The 17,829-nt window shown below is 48.4% G+C and overlaps 1 protein-coding gene across 1 annotated transcript in view; it reads right to left on the bottom strand.

Moving 5' to 3' along the window:
* Window positions 1-17,578, bottom strand: part of LOC118382847 (probable E3 ubiquitin-protein ligase makorin-1) — a 38,838-nt gene extending 21,260 nt beyond the window's left edge. The window contains 4 exon segments of the mRNA XM_052510494.1: window positions 15,526-15,772; window positions 16,327-16,421; window positions 16,424-16,464; window positions 17,427-17,578. Of these exon segments, the coding sequence (XP_052366454.1) occupies window positions 15,526-15,772; window positions 16,327-16,421; window positions 16,424-16,464; window positions 17,427-17,493 (450 nt within the window). The 5' untranslated portion in view covers window positions 17,494-17,578.
* Between the last annotated feature and the right edge of the window lie 251 nt (window positions 17,579-17,829).

Below are 17,829 nucleotides of genomic sequence, written 5' to 3'. Positions count from 1 at the left end.
CCTCTCCTCCTCCCTCCCTCCCTCCCTCCACTACCCCTCTCCTTCCTCCCTCCCTCCCTCCACTACCCCTCTCCTTCCTCCTTCCTCCCTCCACTACCCCTCTCCTTCCTCCCTCCACTACCCCTCTCCTTCCTCCCTCCCTCCCTCCCTCCACTACCCCTCTCCTTCCTCCCTCCCTCCCTCCACTACCCCTCTCCTTCCTTCCTCCCTCCCTCCCTCCACTACCCCTCTCCTTCCTCCCTCCACTACCCCCTCCTCCCTACCCCTCTCCTCCACTCACCCCTCCCTCCCTCCACTCCCCCCTCCCTCCCTCCACTACCCCCTTCCTCACTCCTCCCTCCACTACCCCTCTCCCCTCCTCCTCCCTCCACTACCCCTCTCCTTCCTCCACTACCCCTCTCCTTCCTCCACTACCCCTCTCCTTCCTCCACCTACCCCTCTCCTTCCTCCCTCCCTCCACTACCCCTCTCCTTCCTCCCTCCCTCCCTCCCTCCCCTACCCCTCTCCTTCCTCCACTACCCCTCTCCTTCCTCCATCCCTCCCCTACCTCCACTACCCCTCTCCTTCCTCCCTCCCTCCCTCCACTACCCCTTTCCTTCCTCTGGAGGCCTGCTGTGATGTTCTCACATGCTGGTCACAAGCAGAAACCAATTGAATCACTCTACAAAAACAAAACACTTCAGATTTTTGATCACAAACCAAAAACAGTTACCACTATTGTCATAACATTTACAAACATAATTGATTTATGTCTGGATAGCTTTAATAAGCAGTATGTAGATTAGATGAAAGCCTCTTTAAGATCCTGTATGGTGTTGCCCCCTCCACCTCTATGCCAGTATATCACGCTGAAGGAAAGCCCTTGTCTTTTAGATCCTGCATGCTGTTGCCCCCTCCACCTCTATGCCGGCATATCATGCTGAAGGAAAGCCCCACCAGGATTATAAAGGCAGTAACTAGAGGGGATCGCCTTGTCCCTTTTCCACACAGTAAACATGGGTATTCTCTGTTAGAGCTACAATATAGTGGAATGCGATGCCCTTGAGAAGCTGCATTGATTATTGTTAGCGTGTTTCTTTTCAGCTGGCAACATTAAAAACAGAGAGAGTACAGACCACTGCTATGAAGGAAGTGTCAAGATGTCAACATTAAAAACAGAGAGAGTACAGACCACTGCTATGAAGGAAGTGTCAAGATGTCAACATTAAAAACAGAGAGTGTAGCGACCACTGTACAGACCCTTCATTACCCCTCTTCCTCCCACTACCCCTCTTCCTCTCTCCTCCACCCCCCCACTACCCCTCTTCTTCCTCCTTCCACTACCCCTCTTCTTCCTCCTTCCACTACCACCCCCCCTTCCTCCTTGTGGTCCTTCTGTAGCACAGTTGGTAGAGCCTGGCGCTTGTAACGCCAGGGTAGTGGGTTCGATTCCCGGGACCACCCATACGTAGAATGTATGCACACATGACTGACTAAGTCGCTTTGGATAAAAGCGTCTGCTAAATGGCATATACTGCTAAATTGCATATACTCCTTCCCTCTTCTTCCTTCTCCCCTCTTCTTCCTCCTTCTTCCTCCCTCCTCCCTCTTCCTCCCTCCTCTAGCCCCCCTATGGAATAATGAGGACTGATACATCCCCATCATATGGACCGACTGACTGAGGAATGGTCCTTTACATACCAACAGCAGCAACACAATGCTACACATGTTCAAGTCCTCCTTTAGGTCTAGTTACATACCAACATCAGGTCAATGCTACACCGGTTCTGGTCTAAGCCGTCTCAGTGGGAAGGCTAGAAGGCAAATGCTCACAGAGTCAGCAGCCTATGTATGGACTATGTAAATCCTTGTCATTACCATCTAGGCTAGACGGCTAACAAAAGCACATCGAGTGCATCCCAAATAGAACCCTTATCCCGATATAGTGCACTACATTTGATAAGGGCCCTGGGTCAAAAGTAGTGCACTAACTAGGGGAAAGGGAGCCTTTTTGGGGGACACGGACAAATTCCCTAAACAGACAGTTGACCTGGGAGCATGGTAGCAGCGGTAACTATGGGATGGTAACTATGGGTATGCTGCTAAAAGCAGACCGATAGGAGAGAGACGCTGTCTGAATGAACTGGTTGAACTCGTGTTGTGGTTTAAAGACTCAATGACAAGTCTACAAACAACTGCTCTCTCCACTGGCTTCCAGTTGAAGCTCGCATCCGCTACAAGACCATGGTGCTTGCCTACGGAGCTGTGAGGGGAACGGCACCTCAGTACCTCCAGGCTCTGATCAGGCCCTACACCCAAACAAGGGCACTGCGTTCATCCACCTCTGGCCTGCTCGCCTCCCTACCACTGAGGAAGTACAGTTCCCGCTCAGCCCAGTCAAAACTGTTCGCTGCTCTGGCTCCCCAATGGTGGAACACACTCCCTCACGACGCCAGGACAGCGGAGTCAATCACCACCTTCCGGAGACACCTGAAACCCCACCTCTTTAAGGAATACCTAGGATAGGATAAAGTAATCCTTCTCACCCCCCTTAAAAGATTTAGATGCACTATTGTAAAGTGGCTGTTCCACTGGATGTCATAAGGTGAATGCACCAATTTGTAAGTCGCTCTGGATAAGAGCGTCTGCTAAATGACTTAAATGTAAATGTAAATGTTACTGTGGTGGGACTTTCTTAGGATGTGACATTTCACGGCTTCGTGGCTCCTGGATATCATTGGTTTAGCCTATTGTTTATTAAAAACAAAAAACGCAAATAGTAGTCCATTTAAAAATGTTCACTCGTACCTGCTCGCCCATTAATACATATACGATTACTCGAGGGAGTATGTGAAGTGAGAGTTTTGTATCTCAACTCGGCACAATTAAAAAAAATGTTTACTCGTACCTGCTAGCCCATTACAAAACTCTCACTTCACATAATACATACGGATTACTCGAGTAAGTATATCAACTCGGCACAATTTAAAAAAAATGTTTACTCGGCGCCATTTCAGTCTCACTCCCATTTCCCAGCCTGCCATTTTGTTTTTAAAAACAGATAACACCAGGAAAGGCCTTGCTTGGGCAAACATTCCTAGGAGTAACACAACAACACCGCATAGAATTACAACACCAAGATTATTTTACACAGTAAGAGACATTGTAGGTCAGTCTGACTTCCTCAGAACACAATGTAAATACGGGTGTTTGATTTGATGGAGTGTTTTTCAGTTGTTGGGTAATTGTCACGTTGACCTCGCTAGCCTGGTCGGTTTGGACAATCCTGCCCACTCCAACGGTCATTGTAACGACAAACCATAGGAGTTGGCAAGACCTCACAAACATCTGGGACATCTAGGCTAATGTTTTACACTTCAGTCATTTAGCAGAAGCTCTTATCGAGAGAAACTTACAGTTAGTGCATTAATCTCCAGATAGCTAGGTGGACCAGTCCTAGTCAGTACATTCATCTTCAGATAGCTAGGTGGACCAGTCATAGTCAGTACATTCATCTCCAGATAGCTAGGTGGACCAGTCATAGTCAGTACATTCATCTCCAGATAGCTAGGTGGACCAGTCATAGTCAGTACATTCATCTCCAGATAGCTAGGTGGACCAGTCATAGTCAGTACATTCATCTCCAGATAGCTAGGTGGACCAGTCATAGTCAGTACATTCATCTCCAGATAGCTAGGTGGACCAGTCATAGTCAGTACATTCATCTCCAGATAGCTAGGTGGACCAGTCATAGTCAGTACATTCATCTTCAGATAGCTAGGTGGACCAGTCATAGTCAGTACATTCATCTCCAGATAGCTAGGTGGACCAGTCATAGTCAGTACATTCATCTCCAGATAGCTAGGTGGACCAGTCATAGTCAGTACATTCATCTCCAGATAGCTAGGTGGACCAGTCATAGTCAGTACATTCATCTCCAGATAGCTAGGTGGACCAGTCATAGTCAGTACATTCATCTTCAGATAGCTAGGTGGACCAGTCATAGTCAGTACATTCATCTCCAGATAGCTAGGTGGACCAGTCATAGTCAGTACATTCATCTCCAGATAGCTAGGAGGACCAGTCATAGTCAGTACATTCATCTCCAGATAGCTAGGAGGACCAGTCAGTCAGTACATTCATCTTCAGATAGCTAGGTGGACCAGTCATAGTCAGTACATTCATCTCCAGATAGCTAGGTGGACCAGTCATAGTCAGTACATTCATCTCCAGATAGCTAGGAGGACCAGTCATAGTCAGTACATTCATCTCCAGATAGCTAGGAGGACCAGTCAGTCAGTACATTCATCTTCAGATAGCTAGGTGGACCAGTCATAGTCAGTACATTCATCTCCAGATAGCTAGGTGGACCAGTCATAGTCAGTACATTCATCTCCAGATAGCTAGGTGGACCAGTCATAGTCAGTACATTCATCTCCAGATAGCTAGGTGGGACAACCACATATCACAGTCATAGTCAGTACATTCATCTTCAGATAGCTAGGAGGACCAGTCATAATCAGTACATTCATCTTCAGATAGCTAGGTGGACCAGTCATAGTCAGTACATGCATCTCCAGATAGCTAGGTGGACCAGTCATAGTCAGTACATTCACCTTCAGATAGCTAGGTGGGACAACCACATATCACAGTCATAGTCAGTACATTCATCTTCAGATAGCTAGGAGGACCAGTCAGTCAGTACATGCATCTTCAGATAGCTAGGTGGACCAGTCATAGTCAGTACATGCATCTTCAGATAGCTAGGTGGACCAGTCATAGTCAGTACATTCATCATCAGATAGCTAGGTGGACCAGTCCTAGTCAGTACATTCATCTTCAGATAGCTAGGAGGTCCAGTCATAGTCAGTACATTCATCTTCAGATAGCTAGGTGGACCAGTCATAGTCAGTACTACGACCTTCACTGGATGGAGCCTGACCTGGTATGTGAAGGTCACTGTCTTAGTACAGATGGAGCCTGACCTGGTATGTGAAGATCACTGTCGTAGTACAGATGGAGCCTGACCTGGTATGTGAAGGTCACTGTCGTAGTACAGATGGAGCCTGACCTGGTATGTGAAGGTCACTGTCGTAGTACAGATGGAGCCTGACCTGGTATGTGAAGGTCACTGTCGTAGTACGGATGGAGCCTGACCTGGAATGTGAAGGTCACTGTCGTAGTACAGATGGAGCCTGACCTGGTATGTGAAGGTCACTGTCGTAGTACAGATGGAGCCTGACCTGGTATGTGAAGGTCACTGTCGTAGTACAGATGGAGCCTGACCTGGTATGTGAAGGTCACTGTCGTAGTACAGATGGAGCCTGACCTGGTATGTGAAGGTCACTGTCGTAGTACAGATGGAGCCTGCCCTGGAATGTGAAGGTCACTGTCGTAGTACGGATGGAGCCTGACCTGGTATGTGAAGGTCACTGTCGTAGTACGGATGGAGCCTGACCTGGTATGTGAAGGTCACTGTCGTAGTACAGATGGAGCCTGACCTGGTATGTGAAGGTCACTGTCGTAGTACGGATGGAGCCTGACCTGGTATGTGAAGGTCACTGTCGTAGTACGGATGGAGCCTGACCTAGTATGTGAAGGTCACTGTCGTAGTACGGATGGAGCCTGCCCTGGAATGTGAAGGTCACTGTCGTAGTACGGATGGAGCCTGACCTGGTATGTGAAGGTCACTGTCGTAGTACGGATGGAGCCTGACCTGGTATGTGAAGGTCACTGTCGTAGTACGGATGGAGCCTGACCTGGTATGTGAAGGTCACTGTCGTAGTACAGATGGAGCCTGACCTGGTATGTGAAGATCACTGTCGTAGTACAGATGGAGCCTGACCTGGTATGTGAAGGTCACTGTCGTAGTACAGATGGAGCCTGCCCTGGTATGTGAAGGTCACTGTCGTAGTACAGATGGAGCCTGCCCTGGAATGTGAAGGTCACTGTCGTAGTACGGATGGAGCCTGACCTGGTATGTGAAGGTCACTGTCGTAGTACAGATGGAGCCTGACCTGGTATGTGAAGGTCACTGTCGTAGTACAGATTGAGCCTGACCTGGTATGTGAAGGTCACTGTCGTAGTACGGATGGAGCCTGACCTGGTATGTGAAGGTCACTGTCGTAGTACAGATGGAGCCTGACCTGGTATGTGAAGGTCACTGTCGTAGTACAGATGGAGCCTGACCTGGTATGTGAAGGTCACTGTCGTAGTACAGATGGAGCCTGACCTGGTATGTGAAGGTTACTGTCGTAGTACAGATGGAGCCTGACCTGGTATGTGAAGGTTACTGTCGTAGTACAGATGGAGCCTGACCTGGAATGTGAAGGTCACTGTCGTAGTACAGATGGAGCCTGACCTGGTATGTGAAGGTTACTGTCGTAGTACAGATGGAGCCTGACCTGGTATGTGAAGGTCACTGTCGTAGTACAGATGGAGCCTGACCTGGTATGTGAAGGTCACTGTCGTAGTACAGATGGAGCCTGACCTGGTATGTGAAGGTCACTGTCGTAGTACGGATGGAGCCTGACCTGGTATGTGAAGGTCACTGTCGTAGTACGGATGGAGCCTGACCTGGTATGTGAAGGTCACTGTCGTAGTACAGATGGAGCCTGACCTGGTATGTGAAGGTCACTGCCGTAGTACGGATGGAGCCTGACCTGGAATGTGAAGGTCACTGTCGTAGTACGGATGGAGCCTGACCTGGTATGTGAAGGTCACTGTCGTAGTACGGATGGAACCTGACCTGGTATGTGAAGGTCACTGTCGTAGTACGGATGGAGCCTGACCTGGTATGTGAAGGTCACTGTCGTAGTACAGATGGAGCCTGACCTGGTATGTGAAGGTCACTGTCGTAGTACGGATGGAGCCTGACCTGGTATGTGAAGGTCACTGTCGTAGTACGGATGGAGCCTGACCTGGTATGTGAAGGTCACTGTCGTAGTACAGATGGAGCTTGACCTGGTATGTGAAGGTCACTGTCGTAGTACGGATGGAGCCTGACCTGGAATGTGAAGGTCACTGTCGTAGTACGGATGGAGCCTGACCTGGAATGTGAAGCTCACTGTCGTAGTACGGATGGAGCCTGACCTGGTATGTGAAGGTCACTGTCGTAGTAAAGATGGAGCCTGACCTGGTATGTGAAGGTCACTGTCGTAGTACAGATGGAGCCTGACCTGGTATGTGAAGGTCACTGTCGTAGTACGGATGGAGCCTGACCTGGTATGTGAAAGTAACTGTCGTAGTACAGATGGAGCCTGACCTGGTATGTGAAGGTCACTGTCGTAGTACAGATGGAGCCTGACCTGGAATGTGAAGGTCACTGTCGTAGTACAGATGGAGCCTGACCTGGTATGTGAAGGTCACTGTCGTAGTACGGATGGAGCCTGACCTGGAATGTGAAGGTCACTGTCGTAGTACGGATGGAGCCTGACCTGGTATGTGAAGGTCACTGTCGTAGTACAGATGGAGCCTGACCTGGTATGTGAAGGTCACTGTCGTAGTACAGATGGAGCCTGACCTGGTATGTGAAGGTCACTGTCGTAGTACGGATGGAGCCTGACCTGGAATGTGAAGGTCACTGTCGTAGTACGGATGGAGCCTGACCTGGTATGTGAAGGTCACTGTCGTAGTACAGATGGAGCCTGACCTGGAATGTGAAGGTCACTGTCGTAGTACAGATGGAGCCTGACCTGGTATGTGAAGGTCACTGTCGTAGTACGGATGGAGCCTGACCTGGAATGTGAAGGTCACTGTCGTAGTACGGATGGAGCCTGACCTGGTATGTGAAGGTAACTGTCGTAGTACAGATGGAGCCTGACCTGGTATGTGAAGGTCACTGTCGTAGTACGGATGGAGCCTGACCTGGAATGTGAAGGTCACTGTCGTAGTACGGATGGAGCCTGACCTGGTATGTGAAGGTCACTGTCGTAGTACAGATGGAGCCTGACCTGGTATGTGAAGGTCACTGTCGTAGTACGGATGGAGCCTGACCTGGTATGTGAAGGTCACTGTCGTAGTACAGATGGAGCCTGACCTGGTATGTGAAGGTCACTGCCGTAGTACGGATGGAGCCTGACCTGGAATGTGAAGGTCACTGTCGTAGTACGGATGGAGCCTGACCTGGTATGTGAAGGTCACTGTCGTAGTACGGATGGAACCTGACCTGGTATGTGAAGGTCACTGTCGTAGTACGGATGGAGCCTGACCTGGTATGTGAAGGTCACTGTCGTAGTACAGATGGAGCCTGACCTGGTATGTGAAGGTCACTGTCGTAGTACGGATGGAGCCTGACCTGGTATGTGAAGGTCACTGTCGTAGTACGGATGGAGCCTGACCTGGTATGTGAAGGTCACTGTCGTAGTACAGATGGAGCTTGACCTGGTATGTGAAGGTCACTGTCGTAGTACGGATGGAGCCTGACCTGGAATGTGAAGGTCACTGTCGTAGTACGGATGGAGCCTGACCTGGTATGTGAAGGTAACTGTCGTAGTACAGATGGAGCCTGACCTGGTATGTGAAGGTCACTGTCGTAGTACGGATGGAGCCTGACCTGGTATGTGAAGGTCACTGTCGTAGTACGGATGGAGCCTGACCTGGTATGTGAAGGTCACTGTCGTAGTACGGATGGAGCCTGACCTGGAATGTGAAGGTCACTGTCGTAGTACGGATGGAGCCTGACCTGGTATGTGAAGGTCACTGTCGTAGTACGGATGGAGCCTGACCTGGTATGTGAAGGTCACTGTCGTAGTACGGATGGAGCCTGACCTGGTATGTGAAGGTCACTGTCGTAGTACAGATGGAGCCTGACCTGGTATGTGAAGGTCACTGTCGTAGTACGGATGGAGCCTGACCTGGTATGTGAAGGTCACTGTCGTAGTACGGATGGAGCCTGACCTGGTATGTGAAGGTCACTGTCGTAGTACGGATGGAGCCTGACCTGGTATGTGAAGGTCACTGTCGTAGTACGGATGGAGCCTGACCTGGTATGTGAAGGTCACTGTCGTAGTACGGATGGAGCCTGACCTGGTATGTGAAGGTCACTGTCGTAGTACAGATGGAGCCTGACCTGGTATGTGAAGGTCACTGTCGTAGTACAGATGGAGCCTGACCTGGTATGTGAAGGTCACTGTCGTAGTACAGATGGAGCCTGACCTGGTATGTGAAGGTCACTGTCGTAGTACGGATGGAGCCTGACCTGGTATGTGAAGGTCACTGTCGTAGTACGGATGGAGCCTGACCTGGTATGTGAAGGTCACTGTCGTAGTACGGATGGAGCCTGACCTGGAATGTGAAGGTCACTGTCGTAGTACGGATGGAGCCTGACCTGGAATGTGAAGCTCACTGTCGTAGTACGGATGGAGCCTGACCTGGTATGTGAAGGTCACTGTCGTAGTAAAGATGGAGCCTGACCTGGTATGTGAAGGTCACTGTCGTAGTACAGATGGAGCCTGACCTGGTATGTGAAGGTCACTGTCGTAGTACGGATGGAGCCTGACCTGGTATGTGAAAGTAACTGTCGTAGTACAGATGGAGCCTGACCTGGTATGTGAAGGTCACTGTCGTAGTACAGATGGAGCCTGACCTGGAATGTGAAGGTCACTGTCGTAGTACAGATGGAGCCTGACCTGGTATGTGAAGGTCACTGTCGTAGTACGGATGGAGCCTGACCTGGAATGTGAAGGTCACTGTCGTAGTACGGATGGAGCCTGACCTGGTATGTGAAGGTCACTGTCGTAGTACAGATGGAGCCTGACCTGGTATGTGAAGGTCACTGTCGTAGTACAGATGGAGCCTGACCTGGTATGTGAAGGTCACTGTCGTAGTACGGATGGAGCCTGACCTGGAATGTGAAGGTCACTGTCGTAGTACGGATGGAGCCTGACCTTATGTGAAGGTCACTGTCGTAGTACAGATGGAGCCTGACCTGGAATGTGAAGGTCACTGTCGTAGTACAGATGGAGCCTGACCTGGTATGTGAAGGTCACTGTCGTAGTACGGATGGAGCCTGACCTGGAATGTGAAGGTCACTGTCGTAGTACGGATGGAGCCTGACCTGGTATGTGAAGGTAACTGTCGTAGTACAGATGGAGCCTGACCTGGTATGTGAAGGTCACTGTCGTAGTACGGATGGAGCCTGACCTGGTATGTGAAGGTCACTGTCGTGGAGCCTACGGATGGAGCCTGACCTGGAATGTGAAGGTCACTGTCGTAGTACGGATGGAGCCTGACCTGGTATGTGAAGGTCACTGTCGTAGTACAGATGGAGCCTGACCTGGTATGTGAAGGTCACTGTCGTAGTACGGATGGAGCCTGACCTGGTATGTGAAGGTCACTGTCGTAGTACAGATGGAGCCTGACCTGGTATGTGAAGGTCACTGTCGTAGTACGGATGGAGCCTGACCTGGTATGTGAAGGTCACTGTCGTAGTACAGATGGAGCCTGACCTGGTATGTGAAGGTCACTGTCGTAGTACAGATGGAGCCTGACCTGGAATGTGAAGGTCACTGAAGCTGGGAAGGTTTTCTAAGTAGCTCTACATGGCTTCCTGGGATACCCCTCAGGTGGGCGATAGATAATGTTACGCTTCAGAGGACAAGTGACAGTGACGGCGTGGCATTTTAAAATGAGGAGATGGACAGGTGAGAGAATCTCCACTTGGGAGAAACGAGTAGCCCTGTGCCCAAAACCACCACGACCCAGATGCTCTCGGACGATGAGAGAAAACACAGTCAGATGAAGAATCAGCAGCTGGAGGCGCAGTGTGCTCTGGGTAATCCATGTCTCCATCAGGAGGCTGATATGACGGCAGATGTTGTCCCATTACTAGGGCCCTTAATGATCTCTAGCCTGGTTGATCCCCGGTATGGGCGTGTGCGTGCAAACAACGTGAACAGCATGTTGCCATGAGGAAACCGCTGTGGCGTTTTCGTGGCGTTGCGTTCTTAGGTGTCAGATGATTCCCCGGAAGAGAATTCCACTATATAGCCTGCTAACTGTTCTCAGAAGAAAAGCTGACTGACCAGTCTCAGTCAATACTAAAACATGCTGTATCCTACTGCCGTCTCCGACAATACTAAACATACTGTATCCTACTGCCGTCAATACTAAACATACTGTATCCTACTGCCGTCAATACTAAACATACTGTATCCTACTGCCGTCAATACTAAACATACTGTATCCTACTGCCGCCAATACTAAACATACTGTATCCTACTGCCGTCAATACTAAACATACTGTATCCTACTGCAGTCAATACTAAACATACTGTATCCTACTGCAGTCAATACTAAACATACTGTATCCTACTGCAGTCAATACTAAACATACTGTATCCTACTGCCGTCAATACTAAACATACTGTATCCTACTGCAGTCAATACTAAACATACTGTATCCTACTGCAGTCAATACTAAACATACTGTATCCTACTGCAGTCAATACTAAACATACTGTATCCTACTGCAGTCAATACTAAACATACTGTATCCTACTGCAGTCAATACTAAACATACTGTATCCTACTGCCGTCAATACTAAACATACTGTATCCTACTGCCGTCAATACTAAACATACTGTATCCTACTGCCGTCAATACTAAACATAATGTATCCTACTGCCGTCAATACTAAACATACTGTATCCTACTGCCGTCAATACTAAACATACTGTATCCTACTGCCGTCAATACTAAACATACTGTATCCTGCTGCCGTCAATACTAAACATTCTGTATCCTGCAGCCAATGGGCCTCCGTCAATACTAAACATTCTGTATCCTGCAGCCAATGGGCCTCCGTCAATACTAAACATTCTGTATCCTGCAGCCAATGGGCCTCCGTCAATACTAAACATTCTGTATCCTGCAGCCAATGGGCCTCCGTCAATACTAAACATTCTGTATCCTGCAGCCAATGGACCTCCTTCAATACTAAACATTCTGTATCCTGCAGCCAATGGGCCTCCGTCAATACTAAACATTCTGTATCCTGCAGCCAATGGGCCTCCGTCAATACTAAACATTCTGTATCCTGCAGCCAATGGGCCTCCTTCAATACTAAACATTCTGTATCCTGCAGCCAATGGTCTCCTTCAATACTAAAAATTCTGTATCCTACAGCCAATGGGCCTCCTTCAATACTAAACATTCTGTATCCTACAGCCAATGGGCCTCCTTCAATACTAAACATTCTGTATCCTGCAGCCAATGGCCTCCATCTAAGATGTAAACACAGCCTTTGATCAGCTGTCAGTGTAACTGAAGTTAGCTCCCAAGGACTGAAATAAGATATCTGTTTGAGTGCACTTGAAATATGCAGAATGCAATACGAACGGTCTATATCATTCTTGGCATCCGACCGCAAGGCACTACAGAGGGTAGTGCGTACGGCCCAGTACATCACTGGGGCAGAGCTCCCTGCCATCCAGGACCTCTATACCAGGCGGTGTCAGAGTGTAGTGTACACAGCCCAGTACGTCACTGGGGCAGAGCTCCCTGCCATCCAGGACCTCTATACCAGGCGGTGTCAGAGTTTAGTGTACACAGCCCAGTACATCACTGGGGCAGAGCTCCCTGCCATCCAGGACGTCTATACCAGGCGGTGTCAGAGTGTAGTGTACACAGCCCAGTACATCACTGGGGCAGAGCTCCCTGCCATCCAGGACCTCTATACCAGACGGTGTCAAGAGTGTAGTGTACACAGCCCAGTACATCACTGGGGCAGAGCTCCCTGCCATCCAGGACCTCTATACCAGGACCTCGATACCACCTTCCGTGATTGGCAGACGTAGTACCATGGATAGTACACAAGTTCTGATTGGTTTACAGTTTAGTACTCCGCGGCGTTTGCCTGTCCAGATAGCGAACTAATTTGCAAAAATTGACTTTGCCAAACAGAAAGGTGTTCAGAATAAATAAATATACACAAAATGTAAAAACAAGCTCCTCCCTCCACAGTAGTGCTGAGTGGTTAACCAACATGACGTTTTTTCATTTTTATTTTTATTTTTTTAAACAAATTGACCGACATGGATTCAATTACTTGAATTCCATTTCGTTCTGGTGTTTGTGAGCCCAACACGCAGTTTCTCTAGAGAGAAAATCAAATAATTTGAGAGAAATCTGAGAAATCAAGTTAGGAACGATGTAGGAAGTGGTAGTTTTCATTTTCGCAAATATTCAAACTAGTTCAGCGCAGAAATGTGGTAATTACCTACAATGACCATAATTCATTGCGCCATTTTTTTTTTCTGACTCAAGAGAGTGATCAGAGAGAAAGAGGCGAAGCAAGAGGTTTTACTCTTAGCAAAATAAGTACAATGACTTTCTCTGGGCTTATTTTGGATCTAAGCTTGTCAGCTTGCCTTCCTGCCTTTGGGACAATGACTGCCATTGTTAGGGCCGGGGGACATGAGCATCTCATCATTATTTACAGATCTTTCTACGGATACACTTTCTGCTATGGCGCCTGCTACGTTGGGTAGATAGACAACAGGGACAGGGACAGTTTGTGAAAGTATAACTGATCTACTATGAAGAACTAGTAAAATGATTTTCAGACAGCACTGCAGCCATACTTGGGCAGGCTAGCTAAGTAGAATGAGTACAGACTACAGACAGTACAGTGTGGGCAGGCTAGCTAAGTAGAGTGACTACAGACAGTACAGTGTGGGCAGGCTAGCTAAGTAGAATGAGTACAGACTACAGACAGTACAGTGTGGGCAGGCTAGCTAAGTAGAATGAGTACAGACAGTACAGTGTGGGCAGGCTAGCTAAGTAGAATGAGTACAGACAGTACAGTGTGGGCAGGCTAGTACAGACAGTACAATGTGGGCAGGCTAGCTAAGTAGCATGAGTACAGACAGACAGTACTGTGTGGGCAGGCTAGCTAAGTAGAATGAGTACAGACAGTACAGTGTGGGCAGGCTAGCTAAGTAGAATGAGTACAGACTACAGACAGTACAGTGTGGGCAGGCTAGCTAAGTAGAATGAGTACAGACAGTACAGTGTGGGCAGGCTAGCTAAGTAGAATGAGTACAGACAGTACAGTGTGGGCAGGCTAGCTAAGTAGAATGAGTACAGACAGTACAGTGTGGGCAGGCTAGCTAAGTAGAATGAGTACAGACAGTACAATGTGGGCAGGCTAGCTAAGTAGACATGAGTACAGACAGACAGTACAGTGTGGGCAGGCTAGCTAAGTAGAATGAGTACAGACACAGTACAGTACAGTGGGAGGGCTAGCTAAGTAGAATGAGTACAGACTACAGACAGTACAGTGTGGGCAGGCTAGCTAAGTAGAATGAGTACAGACAGTACAGTGTGGGCAGGCTAGCTAAGTAGAATGAGTACAGACAGTACAGTGTGGGCAGGCTAGCTAAGTAGAATGAGTACAGACAGTACAGTAGTGGGCAGGCTAGCTAGCTAGTAGAATGAGTACAGACAGTACAGTGTGGGCAGGCTAGCTAAGTAGAATGAGTACAGACAGTACAGTGTGGGCAGGCTAGCTAAGTAGAATGAGTACAGACAGTACAGTGTGGGCAGGCTAGCTAAGTAGAATGAGTACAGACAGTACAGTGTGGGCAGGCTAGCTAAGTAGAATGAGTACAGACAGTACAGTGTGGGCAGGCTAGCTAAGTAGAATGAGTACAGACTACAGACAGTACAGTGTGGGCAGGCTAGCTAAGTAGAATGAGTACAGACTACAGACAGTACAGTGTGGGCAGGCTAGCTAAGTAGAATGAGTACAGACTACAGACAGTACAGTGTGGGCAGGCTAGCTAAGTAGAATGAGTACAGACTACAGACAGTACAGTGTGGGCAGGCTAGCTAAGTAGAATGAGTACAGACTACAGACAGTACAGTGTGGGCAGGCTAGCTAAGTAGAATGAGTACAGACTACAGACAGTACAGTGTGGGCAGGCTAGCTAAGTAGAATGAGTACAGACTACAGACAGTACAGTGTGGGCAGGCTAGCTAAGTAGAATGAGTACAGACTACAGACAGTACAGTCTGGGCAGGACAAACGGCCTGGCTGGCTGCTACTGCCTGAACAGAGATGAGGTGATCAGACTACAGACAGTACAGTGTGGGCAGGACAGACGGCCTGGCTGGCTGCTACTGCCTGAACAGAGATGAGGTGATCAGACTACAGACAGTACAGTGTGGGCAGGACAGACGGCCTGGCTGGCTGCTACTGCCTGAACAGTGATGAGGTGATCAGGCTACTTTAAGGAATGAAAAATAAGTCATTAAAAGAAACCTAAGTAATATACAAAACTGAAATATTTATCATTTCATTGATGTCTACCCAATGTGGAACTTAGAGACAATGGAATATTTGTAATGTTTTGGCATTTGAATGTTCACTATTTTTGGGCTTTGGAATTTCCATTAAAAAGCTCTAAAGTAAATTGTAACGCCATTATTTTATAATGTATTTCATGTAAATATCTGGACCTGACGTCAGCAAGCACCAAATCTCTCAGCACCAAATCTCTCAGCACCAAATCTCTCAGCACCAAATCTCTCTCTCTCAGCACCAAATCTCTCAGCACCAAATCTCTCAGCACCAAATCTCTCAGCACCAAATCTCTCAGCACCAAATCTCTCAGCACCAAATCTCTCAGCACCAAATCTCTCAGCACCAAATCTCTCAGCACCAAATCTCTCAGCACCAAATCTCTCAGCACCAAATCTCTCAGCACCAAATCTCTCAGCACCAAATCTCTCAGCACCAAATCTCTCAGCACCAAATCTCTCAGCACCAAATCTCTCAGCACCAAATCTCTCAGCACCAAATCTCTCAGCACGACTTGGCAGAGTTCTATAATCTCAAAAACTAAAGCAGACAGCTTGCTACGGCCCACCACCTCCAAGGCAGCTTGCTACGGCCCACCACCTCCAAGGCAGCTTGCTACGGCCCACCACCTCCAAGGCAGCTTGCTACGGCCCACCACCTCCAAGGCAGCTTGCTACGGCCCACCACCCACAAGGCAGCTTGCTACGGCCCACCACCTACAAGGCAGCTTGCTACGGCCCACCACCCACAAGGCAGCTTGCTACGGCCCACCACCTCCAAGGCAGCTTGCTACGGCCCACCACCTACAAGGCAGCTTGCTACGGCCCACTACCCACAAGGCAGCTTGCTACGGCCCACCACCCACAAGGCAGCTTGCTACGGCCCACCACCCACAAGGCAGCTTGCTACGGCCCACCACCCACAAGGCAGCATGCTACGGCCCACCACCCACAAGGCAGCATGCTACGGCCCACCACCCACAAGGCAGCTTGCTACGGCCCACCACCTACAAGGAACATATTAAACTTTAAATAAGGTTTACCTGCACCGGTCGCCGAACACACAGTTTCCTTTCTGAAAGAACTTGCAAATCATAGCTGCAGCTGGTTGACTGGTGTTGAGATCATGGGAATATCGACCCAGTTGATGCCTTCTTTGCAAAGCCCGTGCATGAAATACCCCAAACCAAAGACCAAAAAAAAAAAAGTCACACAAATGATTTGAAATCTGCTCTGTTGAAATACCCGCGAAAGGGAAAGACAAAAATTGAAAAATGTCTGCCAAAAAGTTCACACAAGGCATTACAACAGAGGTGTTCAAACAAACAGCCTGAATGTAGATGATGAACCAAACGATGATGCTCGTTGTAAAACGTCACAGTGGGAATATGAAGACTAGAAACAATTCTTCCTGTTATCAATATTATTATATATTTTTTAATCACTTGCGACAAAAATAAAAAGGCCTAAATGATACCAATATTTCAGGAGCTTCCGGACTCAATACCTCCATTGGTGTAACTACAACTAATATCCAGCGGGAATTCAAAGACCAGTGGATAGCTAGTAAACACAGTCCACTATTACAGAACTGGCATTGACGTTGATGACCACGTTCAGAGTGTAATTAAACATTAGATAACATAAGTAAACACTGACTTATATAATTATAGGAGTTAGCTGGTTGTCTCTACCGCATTCAGCTTTGGTCGAGGAATGAGAGCTCTGCGAAATATCCAACCATATTTACACCCCCCCGGAATCATTTCAGTGTTTGGCTGATAAATATCATTTTAAACCATTTTATGCTGTTAATTATATTGAATTCAGCGTCTATTTGCCGCTGGGTCTCCGTGCGTTTTCCGTTTGTGTTGCCATTGCGGATGTTACCGTGTATCACTTTGAATCGTATGGGGGGAATATATCTCTAGTTAATAATGTCTCAACTGCAGGACGAACCAGTTTTACCATCGGCTGCCTGTATCACAACAAAACACAGCTGGGCTTGCTACCCGAGCACAAAAGACGGCGTTGTAAAGTCGCTTAACCTACAAAACGGCCAAAACCCCCGGCGTTTTGGTTACAAACCATGGACAACATCAACATAGTGGTGCTAAATTGATCCCCGGGTCTTGTCGTTACCTGCAGGTGACGTGTTTGGTCCAGGCTCCTGGTATTGCTGGAGCCGCTGTAGCTGCTGCCTCCGCCATTGCTGTTATGTTGAGGTTGAAGCCCAGTACCCGGATCTTCCCGGAAAGTCGAGCTCCGAATCGGGGATCTTCGGAAAATCGACGCTGCTGCTGTTTCTCTTCATGTGACCTGTAATGTAATGAAGCCGAGTACCCGGATCTTCCCGGAAAGTCGAGCTCTTCGGACGCTGCTGCTGTTTCTCTTCATGTGACCTGTAATCGAAGCCGAGTACCCGGATCCTCCCGGAAAGTCGAGCTCCGAAAATCTTCGGAAAATCGACGCTGCTGCTGTTTCTCTGCATGTGACCTGTAATGAAGCCCATGAACCGACCTACCGCCAGAGGGAACGCCAGAGCA

Source organism: Oncorhynchus keta, unplaced genomic scaffold (assembly GCF_023373465.1).
Source record: "Oncorhynchus keta strain PuntledgeMale-10-30-2019 unplaced genomic scaffold, Oket_V2 Un_contig_5787_pilon_pilon, whole genome shotgun sequence".
Lineage (NCBI taxonomy): Eukaryota > Metazoa > Chordata > Actinopteri > Salmoniformes > Salmonidae > Oncorhynchus > Oncorhynchus keta.
This window is presented reverse-complemented; position numbering and strand designations above follow the sequence as displayed.